Raw genomic sequence first — 15,485 nt, forward strand, 5'->3', positions numbered from 1 at the left:
GAAGAGACAATTTAAAAATTATTGGTTTTCCTGAAAGTCATGATTAAAAAATTATCTGGACATTATTTTTCAAGAAATTACCAAGGAAAAGTGTTTTGGTATTCTAAACCCAGAAAGTAAAATAGACATTGAAAGAATCTGTGGATTACCTCCGGAAAGAAATCCCAAAATTAAAACTCCCAGGAATATAGGACACATTCAGGAATTACCAAATCAAGGAAAAAATACTATAAGCATCCAGAAAGAAACATTTTAAGTATAGTAGAACCACAATCAAGATAACACAAGATTTAACAGCTTCTACATTAAAGGACTGGAGAGCTTGGGATATGATATTCCCTGAGAGCAATGAAGCCAGAATGACAACCAAGACTTACCCAGCAAATCTGAGTATAATCCTTCATAGGAAAAGGTGGTCACTCAATAAAACAGAATATATTTATGCATTCATTATGAAAAGACCAGGGCTGAATAGAAAATCTGATTTTCAATTACAGGATTCTGGAGAAGCATAAGGAGGTAATCAAGAAAGTAATATCATAATGGACTTTTGTAATTTTCTCTGATTCGGGTTTCTTGGGGTCTCTGGGAGAAGCCTTCGTTTCAGTTCAGTAATCACCACATGAATAGCCAGGAGTTAAAATCCAAATCCTTTATTTTCTCCTTCAAAGGCTTGTCTCTTTTCCTGGGGCCTGGTTAGTTCTGAGAGCTCGAGCTCCTGTTGCCAGTCCTTTGTGTTCTCTGCCTCTGCTAGCTTGTTGAGGTCCTCCTGAATGTGTCTTGGTTTCTGTGGGGGAGGCAGGACGACCACCACCACAGTCTCTGCAGTTTCTGCTGGAAAATAAAAGGGGAATGAGATATGGAAGGGAGGGGTGAAGGTGATAAGAGAGGCCATATAGGGGGGAAGGAGTGGTCAGTAGTAAAATAAAGATTGTTTCTGCTGGAAACAGTAGTGCATAGAGAGCTTTCTTTATAGCAAAGAAGACCTGGGTTCAAATTTCACTTCTGATACATAATGACTGTGTGACTCTGGGCAAATCATTTAACCTCTCTGCTCTAGGAAACTCTGAGACTGAATTGCAGAGAAGATATCGAAAGGAAGTTTCTTTATTTGGCAGTGCCTTCAGTTCAATTGTTCTTTCATCATATCCAACTATTTCTGACTCCATTTTTTCTTTTGGCAAAGATATTTAGCAAAGATATCCTAAAAGGGTAAATCATGTTGATAACACTGTGAGGGGAAAGGGGAAAGGGTATGAGAAATCTAAGACATATGACTCTTGCCAACTCAAGTTAACTTCATATGTAGAGTGATAATGAAGACTTAGTGAAAATATGGAGCCCTCAGGCATCCTAACTTCAATTGCTATTGTTCAACTACTCTCCTAAATACCTTAGTTTAGAAAGAAAGCTGATAAGCTACAAAGCATCAAGAGGTCAACCTCAAAGAGGTCTTGGACTGAGTCCATGTCACATGTAGAATTTTTGAAGGAACTTGGGGAGGTTTAATTTGAATGGCAGAAGTCTCAGGAGAGACACTACAGCATCATTTAAATATCTAAAGTGCTGTCATATGAAAGAGAAATTAGACTTGTTCTGTTTGATCCCAGAGAACAGCATCAAGAGCAATAAGTAGGAATAGTCAAGGCATATGCTTATAAGAGTGATAGATATGGTGCTAAAGAGAACAAAATTAAGAAAAACAGCCACAGCAAAACTGGACCAAGTGTACTTAGAAGAGATATGTACTGTAGACAACAGAATTGTAAGGGTGTTGAAGGGTTTCTACACAAGGTATCTGAGGGAAAGATATTAAAAGTGTGGGAAAAGATCTTGAACCTAATGTATATATACTATGAAAAGATGATTAAGAGAACATCCATAAATGCCTCCCTATGTGGCTATTCTTCCACCTATACAAAATCTTTATTAGATTCCCCTAAGTGTGAATCAAGGGCATCCTCAATGAAGATTTTAGCAGGGAACAAGCAGGCTTTAAAAAAGCAGTATTCAACAATGTACCACATCATTACCATTTCACAACTGACTGAAAAATGAGAATATAAAATTCTAACTGTTTTTTAATTATGAAAAAGCATTTGACTCAGTAAAGAAAAATGCTGCCTTAAAGGATTGTCTTCCACAAGGTATTTATTATTGATGCACTAAAAATCATTTAAAAATTACTCAAGATTCTTTGAAACAGAAATAACAGATAATAGATATAATACCAATAATAATAAATAACCCTGTTCAATAGCTCTTTGTCTACAGACATCAAACAAGACAGAAAATGGAACTGCATGCTTACCAAAGTTGTTTGCCATTGTGATGTAGGAGAGTCCAAGTTGAAGGGGGCTGATGTTCTGATGCTTCTTTTTATGGATGATATACAGATCATATCAAACCCAGAATATTACAGAGCTTCCTGAAGGAGATATGTAATTATTTAAAGGATTTTGGCCTGATCATTTCATGAAAAAGACCAAGTGGATAAAGAATATCTACTTCCTAGATTACTATGTGTATTTGAATGGCTACCCTATAGAGATTGTTCATCCACATGGATGTACACCTGGGTAGACAACAGAGATGGACAATGGATTGGGCCTAGATTTGAACAAGAAGACAACAAATTTGACTGATTGCAGCAAAGCACAAGACTCCTTCAATAACCCCAAGCTACTCATAAAAGAAAAGACCAATATTTTTCATATCAGTATTCTACTGGTGAGATCATGTGGTGATGAAACATAGAATATTAGTTTCTGAAAAATGAAAAAAAAAGGATATCACATAAAGGACAATGAAAAGACAAATGGTGTGTGTGAGGACTTTGCAACATATAACTGATGAAGAACTTCAAAAATCAGGAATTAAAGATGTCTTTTTGGAATGCTAGGAAGAGAAAAACAGTCCATGTAACAAGAATGCAGGCTGACAGGTATATCACAAGAGTGTTCCACTGTACCTGACAGGAGAAAATGTGGAAGGCCTTCATTGGGGTATAATCCTTATTGGTGAACTTGTGGAAGTACAAGGACAAGTCATTCATGCTTAGCAAACATGGATGTGATATTTGAGTAGTTGGAGAGAGCTTTCAAACTGATGAGATCCTAGATCCTAGATCCATAGATCATAGATATTTGAGTACAGAAAATCTTTTAATAATTGGAGTTATCAAAAGTAGGTTGCCTGGAGAAGGGGAAAGAATTTCTTTTCATTGGAGGTCTTCTGGCAGAGGATGGAGGACTACTTGTTGGATAACCTACAGTGGGGAATTCCTTTGAGGTGATAAATTGGATAAAATAGTTCTTAATTAAAATTCCATGATTCTTTGATTTTGGGGCCTTACCTATTTTCACATCCCTCTATAAGGAAATCTCTACTATTCAGGGTTAGCCACCCTTTATACTGTAATTCAGAACCTACTACATCACCTAAAGAATGGTTTTGAGGCACTGCCCATTATTGTTGCCCTAAGGACAGATGGATTTAGCACTTCTGTTTTGTGGCTTTTCCTCTGGCTCATTTCTTAACTTTCTAATTCTGTCCTGATGGTCCTGTATGTTTGTGTTGACTCTTGTAGCAGGTACCCAGAATTCATGAAATCAGGCTGAGACTTCTGCTTTCCTGTCCTAGTTTAAAGTGACTCCAGTGTGATGAATACAAAAAAGATCATTCTTTCTGGGGAACATAGAGGTACTTTGGTCCAAGTCTTTAAATAGATACAGTCCTTTGAGTTTTCTGGGCACATTCACATGTATTCTGCAAGTAACTGTTTTCCAAAAGCATGACCACTTTTTTACTTTTCAAGTGTCTCCTAAACATCTGTGTTAGATTATTTTCCAGCAAACAGTCATTTGCATTTCTCCCAGATGAATCACAATTGTTATTTTCTGCTCATGCTTCTCACCTCTTGAGATCCTTTTGTATTAGTTCTGAAATCCATTATTGATATTCACATCACCTCTCAATTTAGAACCATCAGCAGATTTTACCAATGGAACTGAGTGCTATCTCTTACCTCCATTAAAAAATTTCATGATTCCAGGCCTAACACTAGACCTAAGTTATACTTTTATTATTTCTCCCTCAAATAAAGGGAAAACAGAAGCACCATTCCCTCAATGAGAGATATTTTAAAATTTCAAAGTGCTCTTGTTTTCAAGACAAAAGACCAAATAAGTTGAAGAAATGCTTTAATTGTAATGTTTTAGAACACCAGAGATTTGCTAGTACTAGATAGAATTGTGGGTCTGAAATCTCAGGACAGAGCCGAGCCTTTGTAGCTTCCATGTCTCATCCCTACACCTGATCTGGGGTTTGTCAGCACAGTATCCTTTTCTATTTTGGAGTATCTCTCAGGAAGGCCTTGACAGACATTCATTTCCCCCCCCCCCCCCCGAGGAAATCCATGCAATCCGTGCACTGCTGAGATTTGTGGAGGGTAGGGAGTAGGGAGGCAAAGATGGTTAAAAGTACCTCTGAAAACGGAAATTCTGAGTGTTCATTTGAAGGAGTGAGATTCATAAGAGCTCCCAGACTTTAATGGACCAATAAGTGCCAGGAATGGATCTTTTCCTCCCCCGTTCCCCTTTTAGGGCAATACTTTTAAGAACCTTGAGAAAAGAGCCATGAAGGCAACTAAAGTCTGCAGCCGAAAGACGTGAAACCATTTCCAAGCAGCGCTCCCACGGAGCCCGGGGCGTGGGTGTCTGTGTATGCATGGGTATGCGTGCCTGAGTGGGTGACTGAGTTTCAGAGCGAGAACAGAACAGAATCGTCCCCTCCATCTGCACCGGCAGGTTCAACGCTCTAGAGCTAGAGGGGAAGGTAAGAGTGGAGGTGGGTGGGTCGCTGCAAGTGGTGTTCCCTTATTGGCTGGCTGCCGGACTCCCCCTCTAGGAAGACTGAGTGAAGCTGAGCGGGTGGGGGGGCCCCGAGTGCTGGTGCAGCTGGTCCTATTTTGGCTCGGCGCGATTCTAAGCCGGGGACATTGTTTCCGCCGCCGTGTTCCATTCCCCTGGACCAGCAGCAGAAGGGAAGAGCAGCAACTGCTGAAGCAGCCACAGCCACAGCCACAGCCACAGCACCGGAGCTTCAGCCGCGGCGGGAGGAGGAAGCAGTGGGGGAGGAGGTGGTGGCCGAGGGATTCTCTCTCTCTCTCCCTTTTTCTCTCCGTCCTTCCTTCTCCCCCTCCCCACCCTCTTTTCCCTCTAGTCTCTGCGCTACCGGAGCCTATGGTTGGCTTCCGAAAGCAACTCCGGAGAATTCCGGAGACTTCCCCCGCAACCGGTTCCCCCTACAGCTGCAGAGTTTGGGGGTAAGTGTTCCCTAGTCGTTCCCCCCTCCGCCCTTTCCCGTTGGGCTGTTTGTTTTGCTTTGGTTGCTTGGATTGCTTGATTCTCCCGGGCTGCGCCTCCGGGGAATGTGGGAAGGCCCAGGCTTCTCGGAAACTCGGCTCTTGAAAGTGGGGTCGGGTTGGGGATGGTGGAGAAAGAGCTTCCTCGACCTAACCGTCTTCCAATACGGGATCTACCTTCCTCTTCCCTCGGGTCTTGTTGGATGGGGCTGTGTCGGAAACAGGTGGATTGGGGCGGGGGTGTGTCGTGGTTCTTGGGGGCTCGGACTGGACTCCAGTGAGGACCCCAGGCTCCCCCGGGGAAGGAGGTTAGCGTCTCGGCTGGGCTCGCCTCTCTTCTTCTGCCTCGGTGCGGTGCGTGCATGCTCGTGGGGCTGTATTGTGTCAGTGCGATGGATGTGACTCCCGATCCAGCCCAGGCTACCTTTCCTCCTGGCAGCTGCACGTCCTAGTTGACCCGGTAACGGAGGGGAAAGCATTGTGGAATGTGCCGCTGCTGGAAACTGCCTTCCGCGAATCTAGGTTAAATGGTATTGCAGGGGAAGGAAGGTATACCGGAGGGGGGGGGGGGAGGGAGAGGGAACCGAAGGTGACCACCGCAGCAGAAGCTGACTAGAAACTGTACCTTCCTTAGCTTCTTTTGCCCCCGAAATATTTTTCTTCTTTGAGGAGACGCATTCCGCTCCCTGGTCCGGGTACGTTTCCTTCTTAGATTGAGAATGGAGGAGATTGGTGCGTGTGCGTGTGTGTGTGGAGAGAAAGGAAAGGAGGAAGCTTGGCTGGATCTTGTTCTGTTTGTGAGTTGATCTGGGAAGATAAAACACGTTTTAATCATGAACAACCGTCATTTAGATTCTATGTGTACATAGCCGCACACATGGCAGGGAGAGGCTCAGGAGCATATGTTTAAATCTTTCCCCCCAACAGTCAGTGCTTAACAAAGGCGGTTTCTCTCTCTAGATGCAAGGTGCAAATGTTGCCCTGATGTAGCTTGCAAAGCGTTACTGCTGTGTGATTGTAAAGAAGCTAAAGGGGCAATCTGTTTCTTTTGTATTTTCTTTTTTTTTTAAGGCTGGAAGAATAATGCATGAGGTGGCTACGGAGGATTCGAAGATATAGTGATGGTGTGGGAAGTGGAGCTGAAGTCGGTGGGGTTTTGGTGAGGACTGACAGCTTATCATGACGGTGTTCAGGCAGGAGAACCTGGATGATTACTATGACACGGGGGAGGAGCTTGGCAGGTACTGTAAGCGCTGGAACTCCTGTGTCTGTGTTGTGGGGGTGATGAGTAATTCTGGGGGCCTTGGAGTTGGGAATGTGTAAGGCAGGAGAATATAAGCTGGAGTACAAAACACTCCCTAGCTGAGGTTGGTCTAACAGCAGCTCTTTCCCTGTCCCTTCTAAAAAGGGGGAGTTGTTTGAAAAGAGATTTACTAGTCACAAAAAGGGTGCTTGGATTTAGAGATAAGTGGACCAGTCTGCAGGAAATTGTCTACTACAAGATCACACAGAAATTCATTGTTACATTTTGATGCAAAGTGTATTGACCAGTCCAGGACAAGTGCCCTTCTAATTCTCAGCTTTAACAATCTGTCATGTTTTGCCCTTCTGTAACAGTAGGGAAGGATCTGAAATTATAATTGCAAGTGGAAAAATCTATTGTGTATGATTTAAAGCAATTGATTGGTATTAAATAATAGAGTGATTAACAAATAAGAAGTTAGCATTAAATAATAAACAGCTAGTATTTAAAAATTCTAATTAATTGGATTTTTAAATATTTCATCTTATCTGGAATTTAGGCTTTAGTTGCAAGAACTGTGATTCTCAATGTAAAGATATTTCTGGTTCAGTTTTTAAATTGGTTTTTTTTTTTAGACATTTGTGTACTGGTATTTTCTTGAAGTTGTTAGATCACCATCTGCATAGTAATGACGGATGTCCACATCTGTTGATGGTGTTCTTTGATTTTTAACTTCTTCTAAGTAATTTGAAAATCTAATTGTTGTGATGCTTTCATTTGTCACATTTGCACTGCTTTATTTTAGAAAATCCAATAAAAAGCCCCAATATCATATCTTTTCATAGCAGTTGGGATTTTGATTATTAAGGCTGTGATTCTTAATGTAAAAAATCTCTAGTTCAGCTTTTTAAATGAATTTATTTATAAATGTTTGTGTACAGTTATTTTTCTTTAAGTTGTCTAATACTAGTCTTATAAGTGCCATAGACTTTTGATAGTTTTTTGTCTTTCCCTATGTAAATAGCTACCATTTATGTGTTGTTTAAAGTTTAGGAAAACACTGTAAATATTTTACCACATTTGATCTTCACAACTATCCTGGTAGGTAGGTATTATTTATTATCCTCATTTTACAGATGAGGCAACTGAGACACAGCAAGGGTTTTAAATGTCTAGCCCAGAGTCACATAGTAGTATCTAAGGCAGGATTTAAACTTAGGTCTTCCAAACTCCAAGTCCAGGACTTTTTTGCACTTCATCATCTGTTGCTATTTGGCAGAAAACCTCTTTTATCCTTTAAAATTAAGTTACAAGAAGGTGCCAATGGTAAGTGTGTTGTTAAATCTTAAACCAAAAACATTTTATGTATCCATTTATATGCATAGTCATATATTTATTCATATATAACTCTTGGTACCCAAGATGAGTTTTCTTTCTTCTATCAGAAAAATGTGACTACACCTACTCTAGACTATTTCAACATAATTTCCTAAATTTACATTTAAAAAAGAAAAAGAAAAATAATTCATGACCTTCCACCACTGCATGATCTGAAAATAATGTAAAATCTTGTAGCAATACAATGTAGCAGATTTGAAGATATTCCTATGTATTTCTAAGAGCATATGTCATAAAACCAAGTAACTTAGGTATTGCTGTTGGACACTTAGATACAAGAAATCTATTTTAACAACTTTTATGAATTGGTTTATCAGTATTCTATTGGGGGGGCTGAAATATGTATTATAGGGATATGTGGTCAAAATATTTGGTTTGGCTTAAATAAGGTCATTTGATTCCTGTGGTTTTGCAGCAAGTCCTGTGGTATTTTGGAGTGGTCCTTTGGGACTAAGAGGAGGTGAAAAAAATGTGGCATTAGCTCATTTTGGGCAGAATGGACTAAATTATAGGCACTTCTTTATTTGAAAGGTATGGTTTAAAAGCAATTGAAAGCACAATTTAGCAACATAAGTATACTTCCATATTTTTTCTGAAACTTAAATTTCCTGTAGACCTTTTGGTCATTTTTTTCAAGAAGTAAAAAATGAGGTCTACCTGTTGAGGGATGTTTTGTAACCTGTAAAATATGTTTTTTCCCCATTTCTATAATGCTGTCATTTGTACTTCAGAATAACTCTGGAGGGTATTTTTTTGTATGTCTGCTGTGTGGGACAAGGGTGGTTCAAGAGAATTTCAATTCAACAATTACATTTTTGTGAGTAAAGTGAATGAATTTGTTGATTTATATGTATTTGATCAAGTTCTGGCATGGAGTCAGGAAGACCTGGATTCAAAACCTGCCTATGTAACTGGGTCAAGTAATTTGATCTTGCCTATAATGTGCCTATTAAAAAACCCAAAAAGCTCTGGTACCTACTTTAGAGTTATTGTGAGGCCCATGTGAAATAGTATTAAATTATGTTTTGTTAACTTTACAATTCTATAGGAATGTCAGTTAATAATAAAATTATACCGAAGTAGGAAGTTTAGAAAGTTATATATTACAAATATTTTGGAAAGGTTCAGAATTTTAGCTATAGACTAACCTGAAGGTAAAATGATGGGCCAGATGACCTCTGATTGCTCTTTCAAACCCTGTAATTTTTTATGTCTGCCCTGCAAATAGCTATTTGCCCAAAGCAAATACTTACTCTAAGTGAGTAAGAAAGCATATTGGTTTCATAACTGTGTTTCAGTGGAAGACAGAAAGATTTGGAAGTAGGAAAGGGACAATAAAACAGTAGAAAAAATTACAGTCATTAGGAATTGCTACTGTCAGCAAGGCTGTTCTAAATAGCGTATCATGAGTTGCTTGTTCATCATCTGAATGTGAGCATGTAGCTACAATAAAATCATGTAACAATAATTTGCCTTCAAAATCATTTCCCTTCCTCCACTGACATAAGCTATATCTTCTCTGTTTCTTGATGTTACATTTTTACTCATAAATTTATCTTAATCTATGGTGATTTCTATACATGATCATGAAGTAATTGTGCATTATTTAATTCTTGTAAAGATCAATGTTATGTGTTTTTCTACCAAGAAGATAGGTAATTTAGGGATAAAATCTAGTTGTTTTTTTTAAAGACTAAAGAATAAACCAATGTAACAAGCTCTGGGACATACTGCTATTTTGAAAAGACTTTGAGTGTAATGGCTGTTCAGTTTTAAGTTGTGTCCAACTCTTTCTGAGCCAGTTTGAGGTTTTCTTGGCTAAGATACTAGAGTGGCTTCTCCAAATTATTTTATAGATGAAGAAACTGAGACAAACAAGTTTAAGTGACTTGCTCAGCATCACAGTAGTAATTTGAAGCCAGATTTGAACCTCAGGAAGATGAGTCTTTTTAACTCTGGGTTCAGCATTGTATTACCTAATTGCCCATTAACATAACTTCTGAAAGATATTTCTACTTGAAAAGATGTTAGGTATGGATTTAGTAACAAATATTAAAACCACCTTCTTAATTAAGTCACCAAGTAGTGAATTTCTTGATTTGATTACAGTAATCATGCATAGTTTATAAAACCATAGAAAACTTCTTATCTGCATCACTGGAGATTGTTCCCCTCACTAAAGGAAACATGTATCCTTGAAATATTTACTGAAGTAATTCTGTATCCTATTTTCCTCAGAGAGAATATAAATTTCTCTAAAATGTATATGTTGTTATTTGCATACTTCATCCTATTCATTGTATATATAATATTGGTAGATCCTATAGTATTTTATCTTTAGAAAAATTTTAGGTCCTTTCTCCCCAAAACTTTGGAGATAGGTGTTTTCAATAATGAAAATGAACTTAGAGAATCAATTATACACCCTTACTTCTTTTCTAAAATTAATTTTAATTAGATAATTAAAATTAATTAGTATGGTTAGGCTGATTAAAATACAGAAAAGGCCATTTTTAAGCAAAAGAAATTAAGTTTATTGACAAAATTTTATTAGTTATAAAACTGAAACTAATAACTCAAATTTAAAATCTTAGTTTAACCTAAATTTTAAATAAACAAGTTATTTGAGTTAGCTAGGTCGTACAGTAGAGTGCTGGTCCTATGGAATCCAGAAGATCCCAGGTCTTCTGTTCAAATTTTGCCTCAAACACCTACTAGCAGTGTGAATTTAGGGAAATCACTTGCCTATTGTCTGCTTTATTTCCTTATCTGTAAAATGGGGATAATAATATCAACAACATCTCAGGGTAGCTATGAGCTAAATGAAATAATAGTGCTTTGTAAACTGTAAAGCACTATATAAATATTTAGTAAGAGTAGTGATAATTGTAGCACCAGCAGTATAGTATTACAAATTAAAAATTTTGTTTTAAATACTATTTCTGATACTTACCAGAAATTGTCAATTCTGATCAATTGAATGTGTGACCTTGAACAAGTCACTTAAAACACTCCAAACCTCAGCTTCTTCATCCATAAAATGGAGATGATAACCCCTTTCTTGCAGGGTTGTATTGAGGATCAGAGGAAATAATATTTTTAAATGCTCTGAAAATCTGAGTTATACCAGTTATCATTTTGATTAATTAACAGGATTATAGATTTAAAGCTGAAAAGCACCTTAGAAGTAACATATTCTAGCTTGCTTCTTTTATATATAAGAAAACTGAGGCCTTCACAGGTATTGCACAATCTGAATGGAAAATAGTATATTTGAATGAAGAGCTTCTGATTCTTTCCACTGCACTATATTGTCCCTAAAATGTACATTATAACTTATATCAGGTGTGTGAGAAAAGTCTTCAAAAAGAGTTGGCTCAAATGTAAGTTCTGGGCAAATACCATTTCAATTATTTTTAAATGCCACTTGTACCATAACATGTTAATAATAGTTTAGACCTATGTGAAAGGTTAATATAAGGCTGTCAATGAAGAGCAATTTTTCTTGTCCTTTTGATAATCAGAAAAGAAGGAATGGGCTTGAACTGTGTTGGAGGAAAGGCTGTGGATCATTGAAAAGTATTTATTAAGCACCCACATATTTTTAGGCTGCACAAGGTGCTGGCTAGTGTATCAATCAAGTACTATCTCTTCCTCATAGGAAATTAAGATCTAATGCATTATTGGGTATACATCTTAAGATGTAAGAAGATAAATAGAGCATTGCACAAATACTTATATTCAATAAGTAAATACATATTTATATTTAGAAAAGAGAAATTTTCTCTTATATGTTGATTTCATGTATGTTAGCCTTGTCTCCTCAATTGTTTTATTAGTTCTTTAAGGACAGACCATACCTATTCAATAATAATAATAATAATATAATAGATGTTCAGTAAGTCCTGTAATTACAAATATCAAAATTGGAAAGGACCAAAGAGGCTATCCAGTGAGACTCTTATAACAATAATTCTCCTTTACAAAAAACCTTGTTAGATGGTCCACTAGCCTTTCAATTACAGAACTTTGGTGAGTGGGAACCCTTGAGCTCCTTCTGGTGAATAAAATTTTCTTTGCAATTTTCTTTGATTATTCTTGGATGTGCTCTGTTGTTAAAGCAGAACAAATCTAATACTTCTTCAACATGACTATTAAAAAAAGATTTGTACCCCAAGGCTGTCATGAGGATTTATTTTGTTGTTTAGTTGTTTCAGACACATCTGGCTCTCTTTCTCTTTCTTTTTCAATTGGGATCTGGGGTCAAACTAGTGTCAAATAAATGAGGTCAGATTCGAATTCTGGTCCTCCTGACTCCAGAGCTGTTATTCTAGCCACTGTGCCACCTGGGAAGGAAGTTGTCTAAAGTAGCATAATTAGTACTATATGCAAAGTTTTATTTTGTTTTTCCCAATATAAGGCTCTTTTTTATTTAAAAAAATACATATTTTAAAAGTATGCTTCCCTACCTTTTCATAATTCAGTGATTTTTATCTTTAGTCAAAAGCTAAAAGAAAATTGATTTTTTACCTAATGCAGCTGCTTACTGCCCCTGCTATGATAGATAAAGTGGGGAATAAATAGGAACTGGTATACCTGCAGCTTTTAATTTTCATGCCTATTGAAAGTAGTGTGACTTGGCATTTTAAGCGGACTATTTCACAGATCCTTCACTTTCCCCCTTTTTTCCCAAAGGGCTTATTTCGTGAAGTTATAAATGGTATTAGTATTCAACATGCACCACTCAATCTGACTCCTGAAGTTACTATTTTAACGTAAAATAAAAATATATCTTTTGTAATTATTTAACCATTGAGTACCTACAATCATTTAGGTTTAAAATTTGTAATTAAAAATGGTCTGTGCCCAGTTGACCTGCCTTCTAAATAATTAACTTCTCATTTTATTATAGAGACACTAGGAAGTCTTCTAGGATTCGTATGACTTTGGGTTTTTGTTTTTGGTTTTTAAGTGAAGGCTAATATTTAACTTTGCTTTGTAATGTCATGGCAAATCATCAAAATAAGATACAATAGATTTCTTACCTCATAAATGTAGAATAGAAGCAAATTTTATTATATAGCATTTTAAGTTTTTGAATTCATTTTATCACTGTTAAAAGTGTTACTTCTAGTATCTTAGAAATGATCAGGATCTCAAAGGTCCTCTAATGCAACACATACCTCAACCAAAGTCTTATTTATGACATACCTAGCAAGAAATTACTTATAGTCTTTCCTTGAGATCTCACAGGTGACTAAAGAACAGTGTCAATTGATGCCATGCTTGGCTTAGTTTTTTTGAGGTATTCTTAAATTCTGTTTTTTTCCATGACTATAAGTCATCCCTAACAACTACTATAGGTGTAATTGTGGGAATAAACAGAACTAATGTATTTGCAACTTCTCACTTGCATACCAACTGTGTGTTAGATGCAATGCCTACTGGGGCCACTGCCACTTTGGTTGGGCTAATTTCCTCCTAAAAGTCAGGAGAGATCTAGTTAACACTGGATTGTTGCAGGGAGTTAGTAATGAAGTCACGTGAGCTACTGATGTAGCTTTCATGTAATTTAGGGCATAAAAAAGTCCATCCATTGAGTAATATTGTCAACCAAGAAAATTGCTCTGACACAATCTTTTCTTGATAAAGCTGTGTTGATTCTTTGTGATCTAGGCTTTCTTTTTTAGATGTTCATTAATAATATGTACTAGGAACTGAAGTCAATTTCATAGCTTTAGGGAATGTACTTTCCATTTTTTCCAGTTCTCTGAAAATCAGGGCAGCATTTTCCTTTCTCTTGTTCAATGGTGTCTCTCCAATTCTCCATGATTTTTCAAAGGGCAGTGGCTCAGAAGTTACATATGCCAGTTCTTTCAGTTTCTTAGATTGTACTTCATTTAGCCCAATTTGTCAAGAGAATTTTTTTTAAATAAGGAGTGAATCTGAATGAACCTGCAATTGTTGTTCAGTTGTGTCTGGCTCTTTATGACTTTTTGCACCTTACCATGAATAAGGTTTTCTTGGCAAAGGTGATGGAGGTTCAACATTTACTTCTCCAGAGGATTAAGGCAAACAGATTAAGTGATTTGCCCAGGGTCACATAACTAGTAGGTATCTGAATCTGGATTTGAACTCCTGTCTTCCTGATTCCAGGCTCAGCCTTAGATCCACTGACCCATGTAGTTGCCTCAGCTAGATTTCATTAAATGCTTATTATGTGCCAGTCATTGTACTAAATGCTAGGGATGCAAAAACAAAAACAAAAACTAAAACAAAAACAAAAACAAAAAACAAAAAACAAAAAACAAACCAGTTCCTATAATCAATGAATTCACAGTTCAAGAGTGGAGACAACATGCAAACAAGAAAATACACAGAATAAATTAGGTGTAATCTTAGTGGGAAGGCATTAGCATTGTGAGGGACTAAGAATCCCTACTTGCAGGACTTTAAATGAACCTTGGAGGAAGCCAAGGAGAGAATTTCAAGCTAGTGAAAATCCAAGGAATCAGGAGATGGGGTGTCTTGTTCAATGAACAGCAAGGAAACCATTATCACTTGGTCATGGAGAAGAATCAAATAGAAGAAGAAGAATGGTAAAAGTGGGAAGGGGCCAGGATATAAAGGATTTTAAAAGACAAGCATAAGATTTAATATTTGATCTTTGGATCACTGGTATTGTTTGATATTTGACCACTGAAATTTATTGAAGGGAGAGTATATGTGTGTGATATAGTCATTTAGGTTATAATTCAAGATAGATAATGTTGGATATTTGATTTTTATAATTGTTTAGTCTTTTCTGGATAAAAGATAATCACATTAAAGTTGAACTAAGCTAATTTCACTATTATTTTTCAGTTAGCATAACTCTATACAGCATGAGCATTAGCTCTACCCCCTTTTCTCTTTTTTCTTCTATATAATTTTAAAACAATCTGTGTTTCTTATCCTTGGCTTTTGTTACTCAAGAGAAAATATGAATGAAACCATCAAATGCTATGGAAATATTAAGATGACTTAAAAATTTTTGAGATATAACCATTTGGAGGTCATTGATAACTCTCAAGCAGATAATCTCAGTAAGATGGTAGCTCAGAAACAAGAAACTTGTAAATGTGAGGAATACATGAATGGTAAGGAAGTAGAAGCAATTTTAATAGCTAAGAGAAATTAAGATAATTGTTTTGGAGAGTGGCAAGGTCAAAAATAGGATTTCATTAAAGATAAGGAAGACCTGAGCACATTTGTTGACAGTGAGAAAGAAGTATTAGGGAGAGATTGTAGATGGAGGAGGAGGAATAATTCAAAGGGCAAATTTCTAGAGCAATAGAAGGAAATAGAAGGAGGGATTAATCTTTTCAAGGAGAAGGACCACAGTCATCCTCCAAGACTAGAGCAAATAAGTGATGATTGGTGAAAACAAAGAGATTTTAAGATGTAAAGAATTAAAAATAATAGATTGTGATCGCCAGA

The 15,485-nt window shown here is 37.0% G+C and overlaps 1 protein-coding gene and 1 long non-coding RNA gene across 5 annotated transcripts in view; one reads left to right on the forward strand and one right to left on the reverse strand.

Moving 5' to 3' along the window:
* Positions 1 to 236: 236 nt before the first annotated feature.
* Positions 237 to 6,391, reverse strand: LOC141550722 (uncharacterized). The gene is made up of 3 exons (XR_012484672.1): positions 5,991 to 6,391; positions 2,312 to 2,428; positions 237 to 834 (listed from the first exon to the last, which is right to left on the reverse strand). It is a non-coding gene; the product is annotated as an uncharacterized LOC141550722 (long non-coding RNA).
* DAPK1 (death associated protein kinase 1) overlaps positions 4,549 to 15,485 on the forward strand; it is a 220,060-nt gene continuing 209,123 nt past the window's right edge. The window contains exons 1-2 of one of the 4 annotated variants that reach the window (XM_074281666.1): positions 4,549 to 4,836; positions 6,437 to 6,606. In XM_074281666.1, coding sequence (XP_074137767.1) covers positions 6,545 to 6,606 — 62 coding nt within the window. In that variant the 5' untranslated portion in view covers positions 4,549 to 4,836; positions 6,437 to 6,544. Of the gene's footprint in view, positions 4,837 to 4,906; positions 5,327 to 5,453; positions 5,590 to 5,696; positions 5,826 to 6,436; positions 6,607 to 15,485 lie in introns of those variants that run through there. The other 3 variants (XM_074281665.1, XM_074281667.1, XM_074281668.1) reach the window with 3 other exon arrangements.

The sequence above is a fragment of the Sminthopsis crassicaudata genome, chromosome 1, assembly GCF_048593235.1.
Source record: "Sminthopsis crassicaudata isolate SCR6 chromosome 1, ASM4859323v1, whole genome shotgun sequence".
NCBI lineage: Eukaryota > Metazoa > Chordata > Mammalia > Dasyuromorphia > Dasyuridae > Sminthopsis > Sminthopsis crassicaudata.